The sequence below is a fragment of the Indicator indicator genome, chromosome 5 (genome assembly GCF_027791375.1).
Source record: "Indicator indicator isolate 239-I01 chromosome 5, UM_Iind_1.1, whole genome shotgun sequence".
In the NCBI taxonomy this organism is placed as follows: Eukaryota; Metazoa; Chordata; class Aves; order Piciformes; family Indicatoridae; genus Indicator; species Indicator indicator.
In genome coordinates, this window is record NC_072014.1 from 9,001,971 (window position 1) to 9,018,130 (window position 16,160).

The window sequence follows — 16,160 nt, forward strand, 5'->3', positions numbered from 1 at the left end:
CATTTCGCTGGGGGGGGTAACCCGCCTTATTTCAGAGGCTTCATTCGAGCCCGTTATTTAAGGTTTAAAAGCAAGGCGCCGCTTCCGAGGGCGGAGCAAGCCCCCTCCCCGTACCCCAGGCACTTCCCCGCAGGCATTTGCCCTCAGCCAGCCCCACAAGCGCGGGCTGCCCGCCGCACTGCCCGTACCTGCTCGGAGCCCATGTTTGCTGCTGGGACGCGGCCGTTGCCAGGCGCGAGCGCCGGCCGTTGGCCGCGCGCCCCTGCCGGGAGCGAGCGGCGGTTAGCCAGAAGCGGCTGCCGGCCGCCTCCCGCCTCCCCTCGCTGCGTCCCGCCGCCGTCAGCCGGCGGCTCCGTTACTGTGCCGGTTGGGCTCCGGAACACGGGGAAGCCTAACCCAGAGTCTGCTGGGAGGTAGAATGAAAGAAACGTCCGGAAGATGAAGCCCAGCGCGCCAGGAGAACCGCGGAAGCCCCTTGCGGTTTCAGCAAGACTCTGCTCAGGTGTCACAGGAGGCAGAACGTTAATAGCTGATAAACGAGGGAGAATGGACTGCACCTGTGATGTTGGGGGTTAGCCTACTGCATCTTGTACGAAATCGATGTAGGATTTAACAACCTTGTACTCCACTTTGTCTAAAATCTCTTTTGTCTCTTTTATTAAATACATGTGTATATATATAGCAGTGGTCCTAAAGTGAGACCTTTGGAGCTCTCCAGGCTCACAGCAGGCTGTGTCCAGCATCTCCCTTGAGTGAGCTGTTTGTAAGGCACAAATTGCACAAAAAGGCCAGGACAAAGCCAGATTCAATGAATCAGTAAGGCCTTTGACAGTGCCTCCCATAAAATCCTCATCAAGATGCTGCTTGCAGGCTGGATAAGCAGTGAAGTGGACTGAAAACTGGCTGAATGGCCATGTCCACGGGGTAGCGGTGATCAGTGGAACAAAGTCAGGTCATAGGTCAGTAACAAGCAGAATAGCCCAGGGTTCAATACTGAATCCAGTCATGTTTTTTACCACCTTTATTGATGATCTGCATTGGTGCAGTTGAGCATGACCTCAGCAAGGCTGCAGCTGACACAGAACTGGGAGGAGCAGCAGTCCATACACCAGAGGGTCATGCTGTCTTCCATAGGGACTTCTGCAGGCTGGAGAAATGGGCTGACAGGATCCTCATAAAGTTCAACAAGGGAAAGCACAAAGCTCTGCACCTGTGGAAGAGCAAACCCCCCCAAAATGCCAGAACACATCTTAGCAGATGTGAGGTCCTGGTGGACCTCAAGCTGAACAACAGGTAGTGTGCCCTTGCAGCAATAGAAAGCTAATGGTATTATGGGCTGCATTAGGCAAAGTATCATCACCAAATAGATGGAAGTGATCCTTCCCTTCCCCAAAGCACAGGAGTACTGCCAAGGGTCCCGTTCTGGGCTTCTCAGCACATGAGACATGTATACTTCAGAGTCCAACAAAGAGCCACAGAGGTGATTAAGGGACTGGAATACTTGCCCTATGAGGAAAGGCTGAAGTAGCTGAGACTGTTTATCCTGGAGAAGTCTCAGGGGTATTGAATGCACAAATATAAATATCTGAAGGGAGGATGCAAAGATGGAGCCACACTCTTGTCAGTGGCACCCAGAGATAGGACCTGAGGGAACAGGCACAGAAGGTTCTGCCTGAAACTTAAGGAAATACCTCCTCTGTTGTGTGAATGACTGAGCACTGGAACAGGTCACCCATAGAACACAGAGGTGGAATCTCCTTCCTTGGAGGTACTCAAAAGTCATCTGGACATAGTCCTGACCAACAAAATCTAGGGGGTCCTGCTTAAGCAGGGGTGTTGGACAATATGACTTCTAGAGGTGCCTTCCAACCTCAACCATTCTCTGGTTCTGTGAAGAAATGAAAACACAGAAGCTTTGAAAAAAAGGCCAAGTTTATTTTTTTAATATAGAAACTGCATAGAAATATAACTTCAAGTCAGCTTAAAATGGTACTCAGTCACTCACACTTGAGAACGCCCAGTAACATGGCAGGATGCAAGATGGGCTAAGAACATATTTACATTCAAATGAAGTTATGCAAGCACAAGAATACTTTAAAATAAATCAAAGGCACTGATTCAAACAAAATCTGATTCAAGGTATGTTTTTATTTGTACTTTATGGAAACTTAAGTCTACAAAACTTACATTCCTTGAACATGCCAAATTTTCATTTATTTAAAGATAAGTTAACTCCAAAAGTAGTCAGAAATGAAAACATCAGATACAATAACAAAAATCTTTAGGAATAACAACTTTGTCATAAAGTGCTGGCATATACTTTCAACTTTATTCTTCAGAATTTTAACATGTCTATTTTATAAACATTCTTTTCCACCTTTATCCGTTACATCGTTCTGACATTTTCTTCTTTCTCTTAAATGAACTTTAGACTTCTGAGTATATGTAAAAGTTTGTATTGTTAATTTACCCAGCTCATAGTGGACTCCATGCTAGTGGAAAAAGCAGGTTAGGTGCGATTCTAACTGGGAAAAGCCAAGGACTTTGAAAATTAAAGGTATATATTACTGCCTCCAAAGTCACTGTATAATTTTGTATGAGTATCACTGAAAGAGGTTACACAAGAAATAGAGACTTGGTGTGGTTTGTTTATACTTTAGCATTGGAACTTCCTGTGCTCTGAATGGATCTGTTACTTCATTTCACATGAGATGAAGTCATGAAAACTTTTATTTCTGACAAACATAAGCTGAGAGATAGTCTCACCTGCCTTGCACCTCAGTCGACCTGTCAGCATGAGCGCCATCCAGAACAGAGACAACAGTCCTGAGCTCCCCATGCCTTATGGTTATCCCTCATACTGCAATCAATTTGTGTAAAACCCTGGTTCCTGCCTTAGGTGAAAAAAGGTAAAAACTTCTTACCACTCATTATATTCACCTTTCAGTCACACCTTGTTCCAAAACCTCCATCTGCCTACCTACTGAGAAGTCCATGGACACACTTGAAAATTATTAGATTATGGTATTTTATTACACAAACCAAACCCAAATCAAAGACTCTAAGTCTGAGGAGTAGAAAATCCCCAAGGTATTTTAAAGTGCCATTTGCTTTCAAAATATTTATAGGAATTTGAATACATTCCCTACACAAAGATTTCCAGCCTCTGTATTACAATTAGGATTTTCTCATGTCAGTATTAGTTTCAGGCTCTTAAAGCATAATTGGTATTTGCTCCAAGTCAAAACTTTCCTCAGAGCCTAAAAACAGGAAGTGTAAGAGAGAACTTCCAAGAACCAACAAGTAACAAACCCACTAAATACAAATTTAAAGGCTTCAACCAAATACTAGGTAATTTACTAGGTAAATACTAAGACACTGCAGTCCATTTCTCAAAGTGGGCATGAGGTAAAGTTATGGGTAATAATAATTGACAGGAAGATGCTCACAAGAGGGGCATAATGAAAACTCTTTCATTGCAGCTTCACTGGCATGGTCATGAAATCACTTTATTCAGTTACTACTTTTAACTTTGAAGAGGCTTTCTAGCTTGGGGGAGAGTTTGTGTGCTTTTCAAGATGAGGAATAGGTGTCAGCACAGGGAGATGATACTACTTCAGAAGCTTTATGGAAGCAAACTAACAAGTCTTTCAGATATTCCCATCAGCATGGAACTCCTATCCCCTTCAAACATAACTCACTGGCAAGCAGCAAAGGACTACTGGCACAGGGACTGGCAACCCACCTGTTTTCTGTTCAAGCTTTGCAGAGATCAAACACAGAGAAAACACACCCTGTGTACTGCAGTCCTGAAGTGGACCATATCTAAGGTAGAAACCTCGGCTGAACTACTACTGATCCTATAGAGAAAGCAGTTTTCCAAAAAGCCCCAAGAGATGGGTCACACCCCCCAAACATACCACCTTCAGCTTCCATGTGAAGTGATGAGAATAGCTAGAATAAGGCCATAAGGCAGCGAGATTCAGTTTCCCTGATTAGACCAATTTCTTAAGGCTAGCCATACAAGCACATCTGTATTCCACCACTGCTTGGCACAGCTTCCATTTAAACAAAATTGTTTTCAGGTCTGAGTTTGTTAGATCTAGCATCATTTTTGGAGTAAAAATTTGAAAAGTGCAAAAATATTTAATTATATCTTCTTAAAAAAATAATTCATTTTATTGGTGCAACAGCCCCAGTTCCTCAGGGCTTAAATCCATTGCCAGCAACGGAGAGAACAGGAGGCACCAGCATAAAAGAATCAAAGTGCATTTCCAGTATGCCAACACCACGTACAGCAGCACGCCATCATCTCACATTCCCCACTGGAACATCTGTGCATCTATGCTAAACTCACTTCTGAAGGGCTGCAGCACACATTAACATACGAAATCTGTCATCAAGTCTTGGGGATACCGCAAGGAATCATCAAAACGGAAACGCTTGGAGACTGTGCTGCTGTCCTCTGGGATGTTTTCCTTGTCTTCCTTGTTGCTACAGGTACCATTACAGATGGGTTTTACATGCCACTCTGCCAAGCACTTTGCTGTATGTTCCGCCATCAGAGAAGAGCAACGGGTTTCTTCAGGGCTACGCAAGAGCATGAACTCCCCTTGCTGCAACCACAAGTGAGAAAGGCAGGCCTCTGCTGTGGGTCTTTCCCTTTGAAAGAAAAAAGAGTGATGTTGCTCAATTTCAGCAGTTCTAAGTGTCATTAAAATAACTCTGACATTGGTTAAGAAATCTTAAGCAGACTTGACAAGAGCTAAGAAATCTTAAGCAGAACTGACACTAAAGAGTGATTAAAGCAGGACTTTTGTGCTACAGAACACATTAGACCCTTCCATAGTTAAGTATGGACAACATGCATCTAAAGCTTAGTTGAGTCTCCCCTGCTGCTGCATATCAGAACTGGGAAGCTGTTTCTCAGCACAAGGATGGGGTATTTCTCAGCTGATATTCATAGCCCCTTGCAACATTTGCAATATTGTACCTATGCATGGATGCACTTCTGGAGTGCTGTGTTCTGTACATACCATTGTAAACAGAGAGGCTAACAACCTATTCGGTCAGAATTTCAGAGAGGACCAAAGAACACAATGCCATCAACACTATCCCACCTTCTGCAGTGTTTTTACTCTTGCAATTCCCCTTGTGTAAACCCTTGCAAAATGTTGTTGATATGAAATAAATCACAGAGTTTAAAAATTGTTCCTCTGGATACCCTAATACAGTGTTGCTACAGTTTTCATCATGTGCTGCATTGTCAAGTTCCACAGAACTTGCTGGAAATGCAAGAGATCCCACAGAGCCCACTCCTTGTCTTTACCAGAACATAGGAATGGCTCTTGGTCAGAGATCTCTAACTTTAGAGATGACTGAGGGCAGATTTTTCCTCTTCTCAGAGAATGCATGGGGTTTAAAGGGACCTCCAGAGATCAAGTACCCCCCTGTAAAGCAGGATCACCAAGGGCAGGTCACACAGGAACACATCTAGACAGGTTTTGAAGATCTCTAGAGAAGGAGACCACTCCAGCCTGCTCCAGGGCTCCAGCACCCTCACAGGAAAGAAAGTTTCTCATGTTGAGATGGAATTTCCTGTGATGGAGTTAACATCCATTGCCCCTCATCCTATCACTGAAAAGAGGCTGGTATCCATCCTCCTGACAGCCACCCTTCAGGTATTTGCAGGCTTTTTTAAGGTCCCCTCTCAGCCTTCTCTTTTCCAGACAAGATTCAAGAAGATACTAACTGTGCTTTCCAACAAATAAGCAAACAAACGAACAAAAAAAAAAAAAAAGAAAAAAAAAGGAAAAGCTTATACCAGATGATCCCAGATGATCCTTAATCTGTGATGTCCCTTCCAACCTGGTGTTCATTGAAGGTACAGTCATCAAGAATTGAAATGGGGGGGAGGAATGTTACTAAGACTATAACAAAGGCTCTGAGATGCCCAGAAGCATGTGGAGTATCAACTGTGCCAGAATGTCAAACATCCCTCAGGTCCACACATCAATCAAAGCAGGCTCTTCCTAACAGTGTCCCTCGTGATGCTATGGGTTTTGTGAGTTGTTCCAGCTCCTGACAAACCCTCTATGTGAGAGGCTTAAATAGAAAGGACTGTCCAGACCTGAGTTTATGTGGAGTTCTAATTTCCTCAAAGCAGGCACTTGATGGATGTTATCTCCCATCATCCCCCTCCTATCAATGAATGTCATCTTACCCATAAGAGGATCACTCTGTCTCACTGCAAACTCTCTGAAGGGACTATACTGTGTCACCATAAATGACAATACCTACAATGTCTAACAGAACATGACTGACTTTACTAAATACTGTTCCCCCATATAAACCTTCTAGGGTGGTGAGGGTTTGTTTTGTTTTTTTTTTTTTCAACTTCATTTACTCCTGCAACAGTTAAACACCCTGCAGCAAGTCTGGATACAGTCAATGACTGTAACTCTCCCACTCTTCAAAAATTTCTCAGAGTTCAGCTGCTTGAAAAGGCCTTGATGAGAGTCTGAACTCCTAAAGAATGCAGAGTCCTGGAAGTGTGCCTTATAAACAAGAAGTTTGTACTTCTGATTTAGAACTTTTTTGAAAGACTACAGATGCCAGAAGTCTAGATATTTCTGAAAACGATTTATAAGAACTGCCAAGTTCTTACAAAAAAACACATTAAAGTAGAAAGATACACTAAACATCAGTCAGGAAACAAGAAAGCACTGCATCAGAAGTGACTGCATTCTGCCTTTCCAAGCTATGCAGTAAAAGGTTAAATTGCAGACAAGAATGTGACCTTTCCAGAATATACTTCATTAAGTTTGTTAATAATCCATTCTCTGAATTAAGACAGAAGACACTGAAAATACAAAATTCAAGCTTGCTATAGGAACAGCCAGAGAGTAAACCAAAGGCCTTTTTCAGACACATGGAAAAGCATAAACCTCCACTTCTATGTATGCAGCTGAAAACTGTGGATGTCTGACTGGTGATCGCAGCAGTATGGAGTTCCCAAATCAAGATTCCCTTTTCTAGGTGCTCCATAAACACAAAAGGTAAGATTCTTGCCCAGGGGAGTTTGTTACTTACGCTGGGTTTTTTATAAGAAGTTTTTGAATGAAGTCTTTAGCAGGCTGTGAAACTGATGAAAAAGTTTCTTCTGAATAATCCACATTAACTTGAGATATATTTAGGTAAGTTTCTTGATTGTCAGCTCCCACAAATGGAGATTCCTGTGTCAGCAGCATGTATGAAATGACACCTATGTTCCTGAGGTAAGAGAACAATGCAAGACTTTACTAGGGCACTTACACAATACACACCCATATTTATTGTGCTGCAGATCAAATGCCCTGAGGTATGCTGCACTCTAGGGCTTTGAAACATCAGGTACCACCTTAAGTTTCATGTGATGCTTAATTGCTTGCTTTCAAGATACTCTTTTCTTCTCACTGGGATTGTTGGGGAAAGAAAACCTATCACTTTTATACAGCACTTTGTACTGCTTTACATAGTAACCCTTACAGCTTGTAAACACACAGCTGCTCTATTTGTTGCTGAGTAGAGCACCAACAGTTTGGGTTTATGTCTTCCCACAAAAGCAGATAAATAGTAAGTGGTTAAACTATTTATTAACAAATTTAACTACTGTTACAAGTTGATAATGTCAAAGAAGTAATTAGATCACAGCAACTTTTAAAACTGGATTTTAATTCTTCAGATGCTAAAGAAGAGCATGTGACTATTGTGTTTTTATGGAAACATCCCAAAGCTAGCCTGTACACTAACACAGCTTAGGAAATCAATATGTTACAAAGGTATGCTTCATAAAAGCATGGATTATTTTAAGATACTTTTCTAATTTTTATGAATCATTCTGCAGGTATTGCTCTAGAGGTAAGAGGTAGAAAGTTAAAATATTTTTATCCTTTGTATAATAGATTTATTTAATGGCACGGAGAAGGGGAGAGAGGAGTATCTAAGAGTAGTTAATACCTGAAGCATGTTATCCAAGAGTAACTAACACCTGAAACATGCTATCCAGTTACTGTTAGTGCTGCCTTAAAAAAACACCTATACTCTGCATGTTCAGAAGCCACCTGCATTCCCTACTAGGTGTGCAACAGATGCATACAAGGCGATTCTTGTAAGCCCCAAGTTATATCCTGAAGCCTCCTTTCCCCTCCCAACTCTCCCTCTTTTGGTCAGCCAGCCAACAGAAGGATATTCTTGGAAACCAGACCAAACTGCATCAGTCTGGAACTAGCCCTTAGGCTTCCCACCTAAATAAAACCATTTAACGTATAAAACCTACCACATATCTGTAGCTGTGGTGATGGGATCATAGTTCAAGATTTCTGGAGCTAGAGGAAGAAATGGAGAGAAGAAAAACACTTTCATAGATATATTATTCAAGCAGCATTGAATCACACTAAATTTCTGTCATTTTTTTGCCAACCATTCTGATGAGACTAAACATGCATTTTCAGTAATGAAGGGTATTATTTTCAAGCCAAAAGCGCAGAAAAAAGGTTAACCAGGCACTACATGGCCTAAAGTCTTATCTGTTTTCTCATCAGATGTATGCACATAAAAGATTATTCTAAGCAGTTTTAAAATATATATCTTTTGAAGGGGAATGCATAAAACCTTCAGCACATTACCACTACAAAGCCATTTTCAAGCTAAGTGGCTGTTAGCATGCACTAGATAGCAAGTTATTCACTACAGATTGAAGTGCTCTTAAAATGGAGTGTAGGCAAATCATAGAATGGCTTTGGTTGAAAGGGACCTTAGAGATCATCTACTCCAACCCACCCTTCTGAGAAGGCCAAATCTTAATGGCAACCTTTCCCTTTCTGAGGAATATTTTCATCTCATTAAATCATGATACCAACATTCCTAATTAAAAAAAACCCAAAAACTTACTTTGTGCATGCCAGTGTTGTATCTTTAACTCTAATGTTGTGTTTCCATTCTAACATTGTAGTTTAGTGAAAAAAAACAGTAACAGCCCAAATTTCTTGTTGGTTTAAGAGTCTGCACCACAGCAAACACATCAGGAACTGTGAGGCAGCTCTTCCATACCTAGGTACTCTGTTGTGCCCATGATCTGCCGCAGTTCACTACAATTCTCAAGCTTCCGAGACATACCAAAATCTACAATTTTTACATCACCAAGAGGATTGATGCTGCTCAGCAAAATATTTTGAGGCTAGAATAGAAAAAAAATTCTCAATAAAACACAAGCTGCAAAACCACCAAAAATCCAGTGTACTGACATTTCAGTTTGTTAATGCAGTGCTTATCAATAAATGTTATTTTATAAAAGCATTTCATCTAATATATTTTTCTCATCTTTGATTTTTAGCAAATTAATTTGATTCCCATAATGTTAAATTGAAAATGAAGTACTGAAATAGTAAGTCCACAACACCCTCACCTTTAAGTCAAGATGAACAATATTGTTTTCATGCAAGCAGCAAAGTCCTTCAAGTATCTGTCTTATAAGTCTTACGATATCCCTTTCACCAATTCTGTCATCCAGATCTGGGACACACAAGTCAAACATTTCTCCTCCAGCAGCACTGAAACACATTCAAGACAACCTATGTATTAGCTTCAGTGAGGAAAGGTTCTACATGCAGTACATAATATATATTCCTGACAACCTCATAATGCTTTGGTTCCCCCTTAAGCCTGTTCTCCTGTGAGTGAGTGTGAAAACGCCTGGAGGAAGATGAGTTCTCTCATCATTCCCTAATAGGAGAAGCCTTTCTCTTCAGGTCAGATCTAGTATTTCCTCCATTAGACCAGTTCCATATACAGTTGAAAGAAAAAAAGCCCAGCAATATTTCTAGTCTCTGAATTTGGGAGAAAAGTTAGTTTTTACATGATGTGCCTACAGTGTAAATGTAAGAACTACAATGCAATGGACAGCTAGAGCTGCTGAGTAGTATTTCCAGAGTGGGAGGAAGCTGCATACCTGCCACTTAGGTCTAGCCATTCTGATGGGAGACTGAAAATCAGACAGGAATAAAACCTAGCACCCTGCTGATGATTAAATATACAGTTGCCTAGACAACAAGCAGGATATTCCAGAACTCTAGTTCAGAATGTGCAGAAATACAAGGCCTCATCTCTGTCACTTTGGAATGAACCATTTCCATATTAAAATAGAGGTGCCACCGCCAGGCTTCATGTTTTCACCATATCTCAAACACATCTTCCTGAAGGTTGTTTACTTACAGCTGTAAAATGAGTCAGTACAGACACCAGTTTTCTCTTGGAATATCTGGATTGCTCCAATGGCCTTTGACCCTCAGATGCCAAGAGTAGTAACCTCTTTTGGGGGGCTTTTGAAGTATTCATATCTTTAGTAATTCCCTCTGTGAAGATGGCCTGGGTAAGACATAGTAGCCATTTCTCTCTCTCATTTAGAAAACGTGCTTGTACAGAGAGAAGTATATGAGGGAGATAAAATGCAACCAAATGGGAAACGCGTGTAACCTATTTCATGAGCAAGAGATTAATTTATCGCAATTTTTAAAGCACTGCTTCAGAGTTCTGGTCATGCAAGAAAACAGAAAAAAAATGTGTAATCTGCTCCAGAGGATGTCAGTTAAAAGTATCGTGAGCCCTCTGCTCACTCTAAGAGGAGTAGAACCTGTAAACTTCTCAACAATACCACAAGGTAGGCCACTAACACCAGTGTAGTACAGGGAAGTTGTTTCATTGTGGAGCCTTGATAAGCAAGGCAGAGTTAGCTGAGCTGAAACAGAAGCAGGAAAACCAGTACAGGTTTTACATGAACTTGCACTTGCTCCTGCTTAGGAAAGCTTGTCATCTAAACCTTGTCTTTAATTCTATGTTATTTATTATTTTACCCTTCTCAGAAAAAAAGTAAGTTAGGGATCATCTAGTTCCAGGGGAAAAAAGCTTTCTTTTTAAAGATTACCTAGCTGCATTCTTTGGAAAGTTGGAAGGAATTTCATCCTGGTGTGTACAGACCACCATTAATAGCTCTTCAAATACTTTAGACATGAAACTGAAATCTTAGAGAGAGACATTCTGACTTATTTTCACAAACTGTATTTTTGTTCCTCACATTCCAAACAGCGATTCATACATTTGTATGTGTGAATATGTGCCAATATGACAAATAATTCAAATTAAATTCTCAAATTAGACTTGTTTTCAGAGCTAATGAGAAGCCAGACAGACACTTGGAAATAAAGGAGAATTTTGAAGGAGAAAGCTCCAAAAGCCAAATACTTTCAAACCAACAAACTAAATTTAGCTCAGAACCTGCAAAGGAACATCTGCTGAAGACATACTTACTATTCCAACACTAAGATGATTTCATTTGGTGTTTCGTAGACTTCATGGAGATTGACTATGCGAGGATTAGATTTCATTAATTCCAGTACTGCAATCTCATGAAAAATCTCAGCTTTGCAATCTTGACCTCTTCTTCTTTTCTTCAGGAATTTAGCTGCATACTCTTGGCCTGTGGATTTAGCTATACATTTCCGAACTACAGCACATCTTCCTCTACAAAATAAAAGAAAAAACATTATAACCTAAGACATACAATGTATGTAAATTGCCATTAGAATTTGATTAGGACTTCTGGAGGTCTCCCACCAAACCTCCTGTTTAAGGCAGAGTCAGCTATAAAACCCTACCCCGGTGCTGTTCAAGTACGCAACATGACATTCAAAACCCACACAAGCACCTTTTAACACCTGCAGGATACAGCAATGAACAAAACAAACCTCCCTGAAACATAGGGAACGAACACAGAAAAATGTGTTTTTATGCTGGGGTGAAGGGGAAGGTCTTCAGTGCAGATCATTTTAGAGTCATAACAAGAACTTCCTTTCACAAATCATGTAGTACTACAAAGAAACTCCAGGTATCTGCAAAATGTTTAAATGTCTTACAGGAAAACACTTGCTACTCAGCAGTCTCTTTCTCAGCTACACAAAGTGAGCTGCTTCATTTCCTAGCCATCTGTTTAAGTATGGATAGAAATATATTGTGGCAACAAAACGTTTTTAAAACAAACCCACATACTGTAGCTAAAACATCGAGCTGGCCTTTAAAAATACTGGAGGAAAAATGCAAAATTTTAAGCCAAGTTATAAACTGAAAAACACATTTTATAATCCCAAATTCTGCATTCCCAGCAATGCCTCACTGCAACTTGCAAAGTGTTTTCAAGTAATACAAGAAACATTTTTTAAAGAACAACCTGAAGGGCCAAAATAGACTTTGTGAAGTTCGGAAAACAGCTATAAAACTGCGTACAAATAATGAGATCTACACCTTTATCTTCAAAAGAATCTTTTCCACAAGTTTTATTGCTACTACAACATACTAAGCACAAATTTAATGATAGAGCTCAGCACTATCCAAGTTGTGCTTTTCCAACTAAATTTAGCTTCTTTAGCAGAAAAAATAATCTTGTCCTGCAGGCTTTGCCTTTCTTCTGGTACAAAAATACCAATGCATAGAAGGAATATTTTTTAACAAAATTTTAAAAAGCATGCCTGAAGAAAGCCCCAGACATGACTATACAATCAAACAAGTTCATTAAAAAAAGAAAATAAACCAGATTTCTATATGCTAATTCATCCAAATTAAACATGTAAACTTGACCTTCAATCATGCTGCTATTGCTTATTTATAAATAAATTCAACAAAATAGCTTCTCTGTCATAATTTATTCCAACAGCAATGAGTTGTAGGATTTTTGTCCATTTTTACCTAAATTTTGTGCTTTTCTTTAAAGTACAAAACTCAAAAGAAAAAATAATTGAAGAGGTGAAAGTTTAACAGCCTGATACATTCACACTCTTTATTTTAGCAACTATTTATGAGCCTGAAATGGCTGAGCCCTTCTGTGTTTGCTAAACTAGCATATTGTGGCAGAGCTTTTAAAGTTCCTGAGCTGAATTTCCTAACATACCCAAGTTTGAGCTGCTCCCCCACAGCTTACATTCTCCTTTTAGTACCACATCATCCTGCCAACCACAAAAGTTCCTCTAAAATTAAAAAAAGGGAACTGGTTGAGTTTCATGAGAACAGCAAGATCTTCCCTGATAGTTTTGTGCATCTGCCTTCTCGTTGGTGTGGGTGTGACAGCTTTGAAGGGTCACTGTATCTCCAGACTGATAATGCTAGGAATTTCCACTTGTTTACCCTGTCTTTGTAGCATGCCAATTATTAAGACAAAATTATTAAATCCAGAAATTGCTTTAGAGCAGCAGAATTTCCTCAGTCAGATCTGAAGTGCTACACTGAAGCAAAATGGTTCCCACTCCCTGTGGCCTGCAAAGCAGCTGCTTTATCACCACACTTTACAGGCCAGTTTTATAAGATAAAAAATGATTTCAAGTTGTTTTCATATCCCAAGTTATAAACCACAGAAATTCAACTACTTCAAAGCCAAGCCATCCACACACTGGGGACAGAACTACTTAACCCACTGAACAGAACCTGCCAGCTTCATGAGTCAGCCTTAAATACCGAAGGACCTAAAAGATAAGGGTGTGGGAGGAAGAAATGGGACTTGGGAAGCCCAAGTACAGAAGAACAAAAGAACCATTTACTAAGTAACCTGAAGAGGAAGAAAAAAAAATTGTAAGTGAAAAGAAAAGATGATGAAGTATTTTAGAGAAGCTACAAAGAAAAGTGGATTTTACATCACTTACAGAGTGTTGTAAACACTTAAAAAACACACAGACACTGTCAGGTCAGGAACAGTCCAAAGCGTGTTTGGACAACACGCAGCTCTGCTTCCGTTTATTAGAAATTTAGCACTTAATTTTGTCACGCTTGGTTTTGCATGTCCAGGAAGTATTAAAGACTCGTTTAGAATACACACCAAATCTGTACTTTGCTTTAGACATCATCTCACAGGCATGTATCACCTGAGAACCCAGTGGTTTACGAATACTGGAGTTCTAGAGGAGGGTGGGTATAACCTTCTGCTGGAGGGATAACAAGAGAATACTGGAGTTCTAGAGGAGGGTGGGTATAACCTTCTGCTGGAGGGATAACAAGAAAGGACAGCTCTGGGCTGCAAGGTGCACTTGTGGAGAAGTACACCGGAAAAACCACACACCCAAGAGAAAAAACAAATCCATGTACAAAACCACAACTAGAAGAGTATCTCTGACAACAAAAGCTGCAAGTGCAAAGGATCACCATGTAGCACAGCAAGGCACAACTGAGACTGACCCAGGCCACCTCTGTCGTGGAACCTGGAAACATGACCATGACATCATGTTTGTGTAGATTTATACACAGTTCCCTGAGTATTCCCAAGGTATCATCAGGCCAGTGATTTCAAAAAAGCATCAACTCATATGTCTGAAACAGTATAACAAATACCAAGGGTATCAATTTTTTTTAAAATTTCCTTTATTACTGTTTGCAAACCTGAGCAAGGGAAGCACAACTACTCCAACACAGGAGGTTGTTCAAAACTTAGATTAACTGCTTGAATGTGGGATAGAGAGGTCTTAACTTCCTGGCCTTCAAAGTTCTCAAACAACAGAACAAACAACTCAAAATCCTTATTCTCTCTCTTGCAGTATTATCATGTCATCTTTTCTTTATGTACCTGGAATGTGATATGTGACTAGACAGGGGAAATGGAAGAAAAGGCAGACAATCGCGTACCTGCATGCCCAAGAACACAGGACCTGGAAAAGGCTAGAAATTTACATCTCACAGTACCTTTTCGCGGGCCATAGAGAACCTGGACACTGCAAAGAAGGGAGTGCAGGAAGAAAGGGGCATGGTTCATCTCCCACCTACTACCATAAAAATCTGACAGAATAGGTCTGTCACTGCACAAAGAATTTTCTTGCAGCAGAAATTCCTCTCACGAAACTAAAGAAGGAGCAATCTTACCTTCCTAACTCCTTCGATTCAAGCATATAAAAATGGTGGAAATTGTCTGTCTTGATTTGTGTCTGCAGAGATGTAGCTAACAAGCCAGAAAGGCTTTTATTCTCCAACTTTCTCCTCGACATTGTCAGGAACTGGTCTTTCTCTGTCTTCTACCAGTCACCTGTTAAAGCATAACAATTAAAAGTTTAGGAAGTTCCACAATTAAAGCAAAGTACATAAATATTAGAGTTTAGGTGGCTCAAACTACAACAGCCTAAAGTTTTAGTCATGACCTGAAAACAGCACATTTAACTACTGCAAAAACAAAACCTGAAAGGAATACTTACCAAGACACACTAAGAAAGCTAACTGACTTTTATTTTTACTTAATAATTTTAACATTCAAGGTAAATTGGTTTTGCAGTTTCTTTTTTTTTTTTTTTTTGTTTCCTCCCCGAATATCTCTATAAGAGATTAGGGATAAGCTTCAGTTCTAGTAAAAATGATAGTAAACACCTTCACTGTTAATGATATGTACTTTTTTACTTTTAAGCTTTCTGAAAATAAGCTTTAACTCTTCTTCGGATTCTGGGTAAGTTGCAGCAATTACCTTAAGTTTACACTTTTAACTGTTAATCCTCAGGGACTTAACTGAAACTGCTTCCTGTTTGTTGTCTGCAACACAGCAAGAACAGCTATCCATAAGGAAAGAGAAAAAAAGTTCGGGTTTTTTTGCCCAGAGCTCAAGAAAGTTTCATTTTAATGCTAGATTGTCAGAAAGCATCGTGGACAACAGCCTCTTTGCAAATTCAGATCATTTAGAACCAAATGATGCAGCAATCCTGACTAGATTACCTTAATAAACCAGTAGAACAGCACATAACAAAGGTACAACCACCCAGGTATTTCTGCTACTGTTAAAAAAGAAATCCACCCAGCCTACAGTAAAAATACCAAGGTCTAACATTCACATTTATAGGCCTGAAGCACCTCCTCAGGTCAAATGCAAAAGCAAGTCAAGAAAGAAAGGTTACTGAAAGATAACAGAAATCTTAATTGATGGCTTATTTTAAGTTTATCTTTATTAGTAAAGGGAATAAACAAATCACGAGGCAAATTACAGCTCGGATACAGTCAACAAACTTTCAGTTTTGAAGTGGTAGAAATACACTATCAGAAACTTCTGAGAGAGCAAACCAGTTATACCTCAAAAAGAACCCTGTACCCACCAAACATTACTCAGATGAGCAGCT

General features: G+C 40.1%; 2 protein-coding genes across 2 annotated transcripts in view; both read right to left on the minus strand.

Annotated features, from left to right (window-relative positions):
• The window catches only part of DNAH7 (dynein axonemal heavy chain 7), an 82,106-nt gene extending 81,903 nt beyond the window's left edge, over positions 1–203 (minus strand). The window contains exon 1 of the mRNA XM_054381194.1: positions 189–203. Coding sequence (XP_054237169.1) covers positions 189–203 — 15 coding nt within the window. The remainder of the gene's footprint in view (positions 1–188) is intronic.
• A 4,176-nt stretch (positions 204–4,379) lies between these two features.
• On the minus strand, positions 4,380–15,053 carry STK17B (serine/threonine kinase 17b). Its single transcript, XM_054381210.1, has 7 exons — positions 14,929–15,053; positions 11,344–11,556; positions 9,446–9,590; positions 9,091–9,217; positions 8,318–8,366; positions 7,093–7,272; positions 4,380–4,662 (listed from the first exon to the last, which is right to left on the minus strand). The coding sequence occupies exons 1-7, from the start codon at positions 15,048–15,050 to the stop codon at positions 4,380–4,382; spliced, it is 1,119 nt and encodes a 372-aa protein (XP_054237185.1). The 5' UTR covers positions 15,051–15,053.
• Between the last annotated feature and the right edge of the window lie 1,107 nt (positions 15,054–16,160).

Excerpts from the sequence above, each read along its gene's own strand:
- STK17B (XM_054381210.1), bottom strand. The coding sequence starts at position 15,050 with ATGTCGAGGAGAAAGTTGGAGAATAAAAGCCTTTCTGGCTTGTTAGCT. Across the intron at positions 8,367-9,090 it reads GGGCACAACAGAGTACCTAG|CTCCAGAAATCTTGAACTAT; the intron begins GTATGGAAGAGC and ends TTCTTCCTCTAG. Across the intron at positions 7,273-8,317 it reads ACCACAGCTACAGATATGTG|GAACATAGGTGTCATTTCAT; the intron begins GTAGGTTTTATA and ends CTCTTACCTCAG.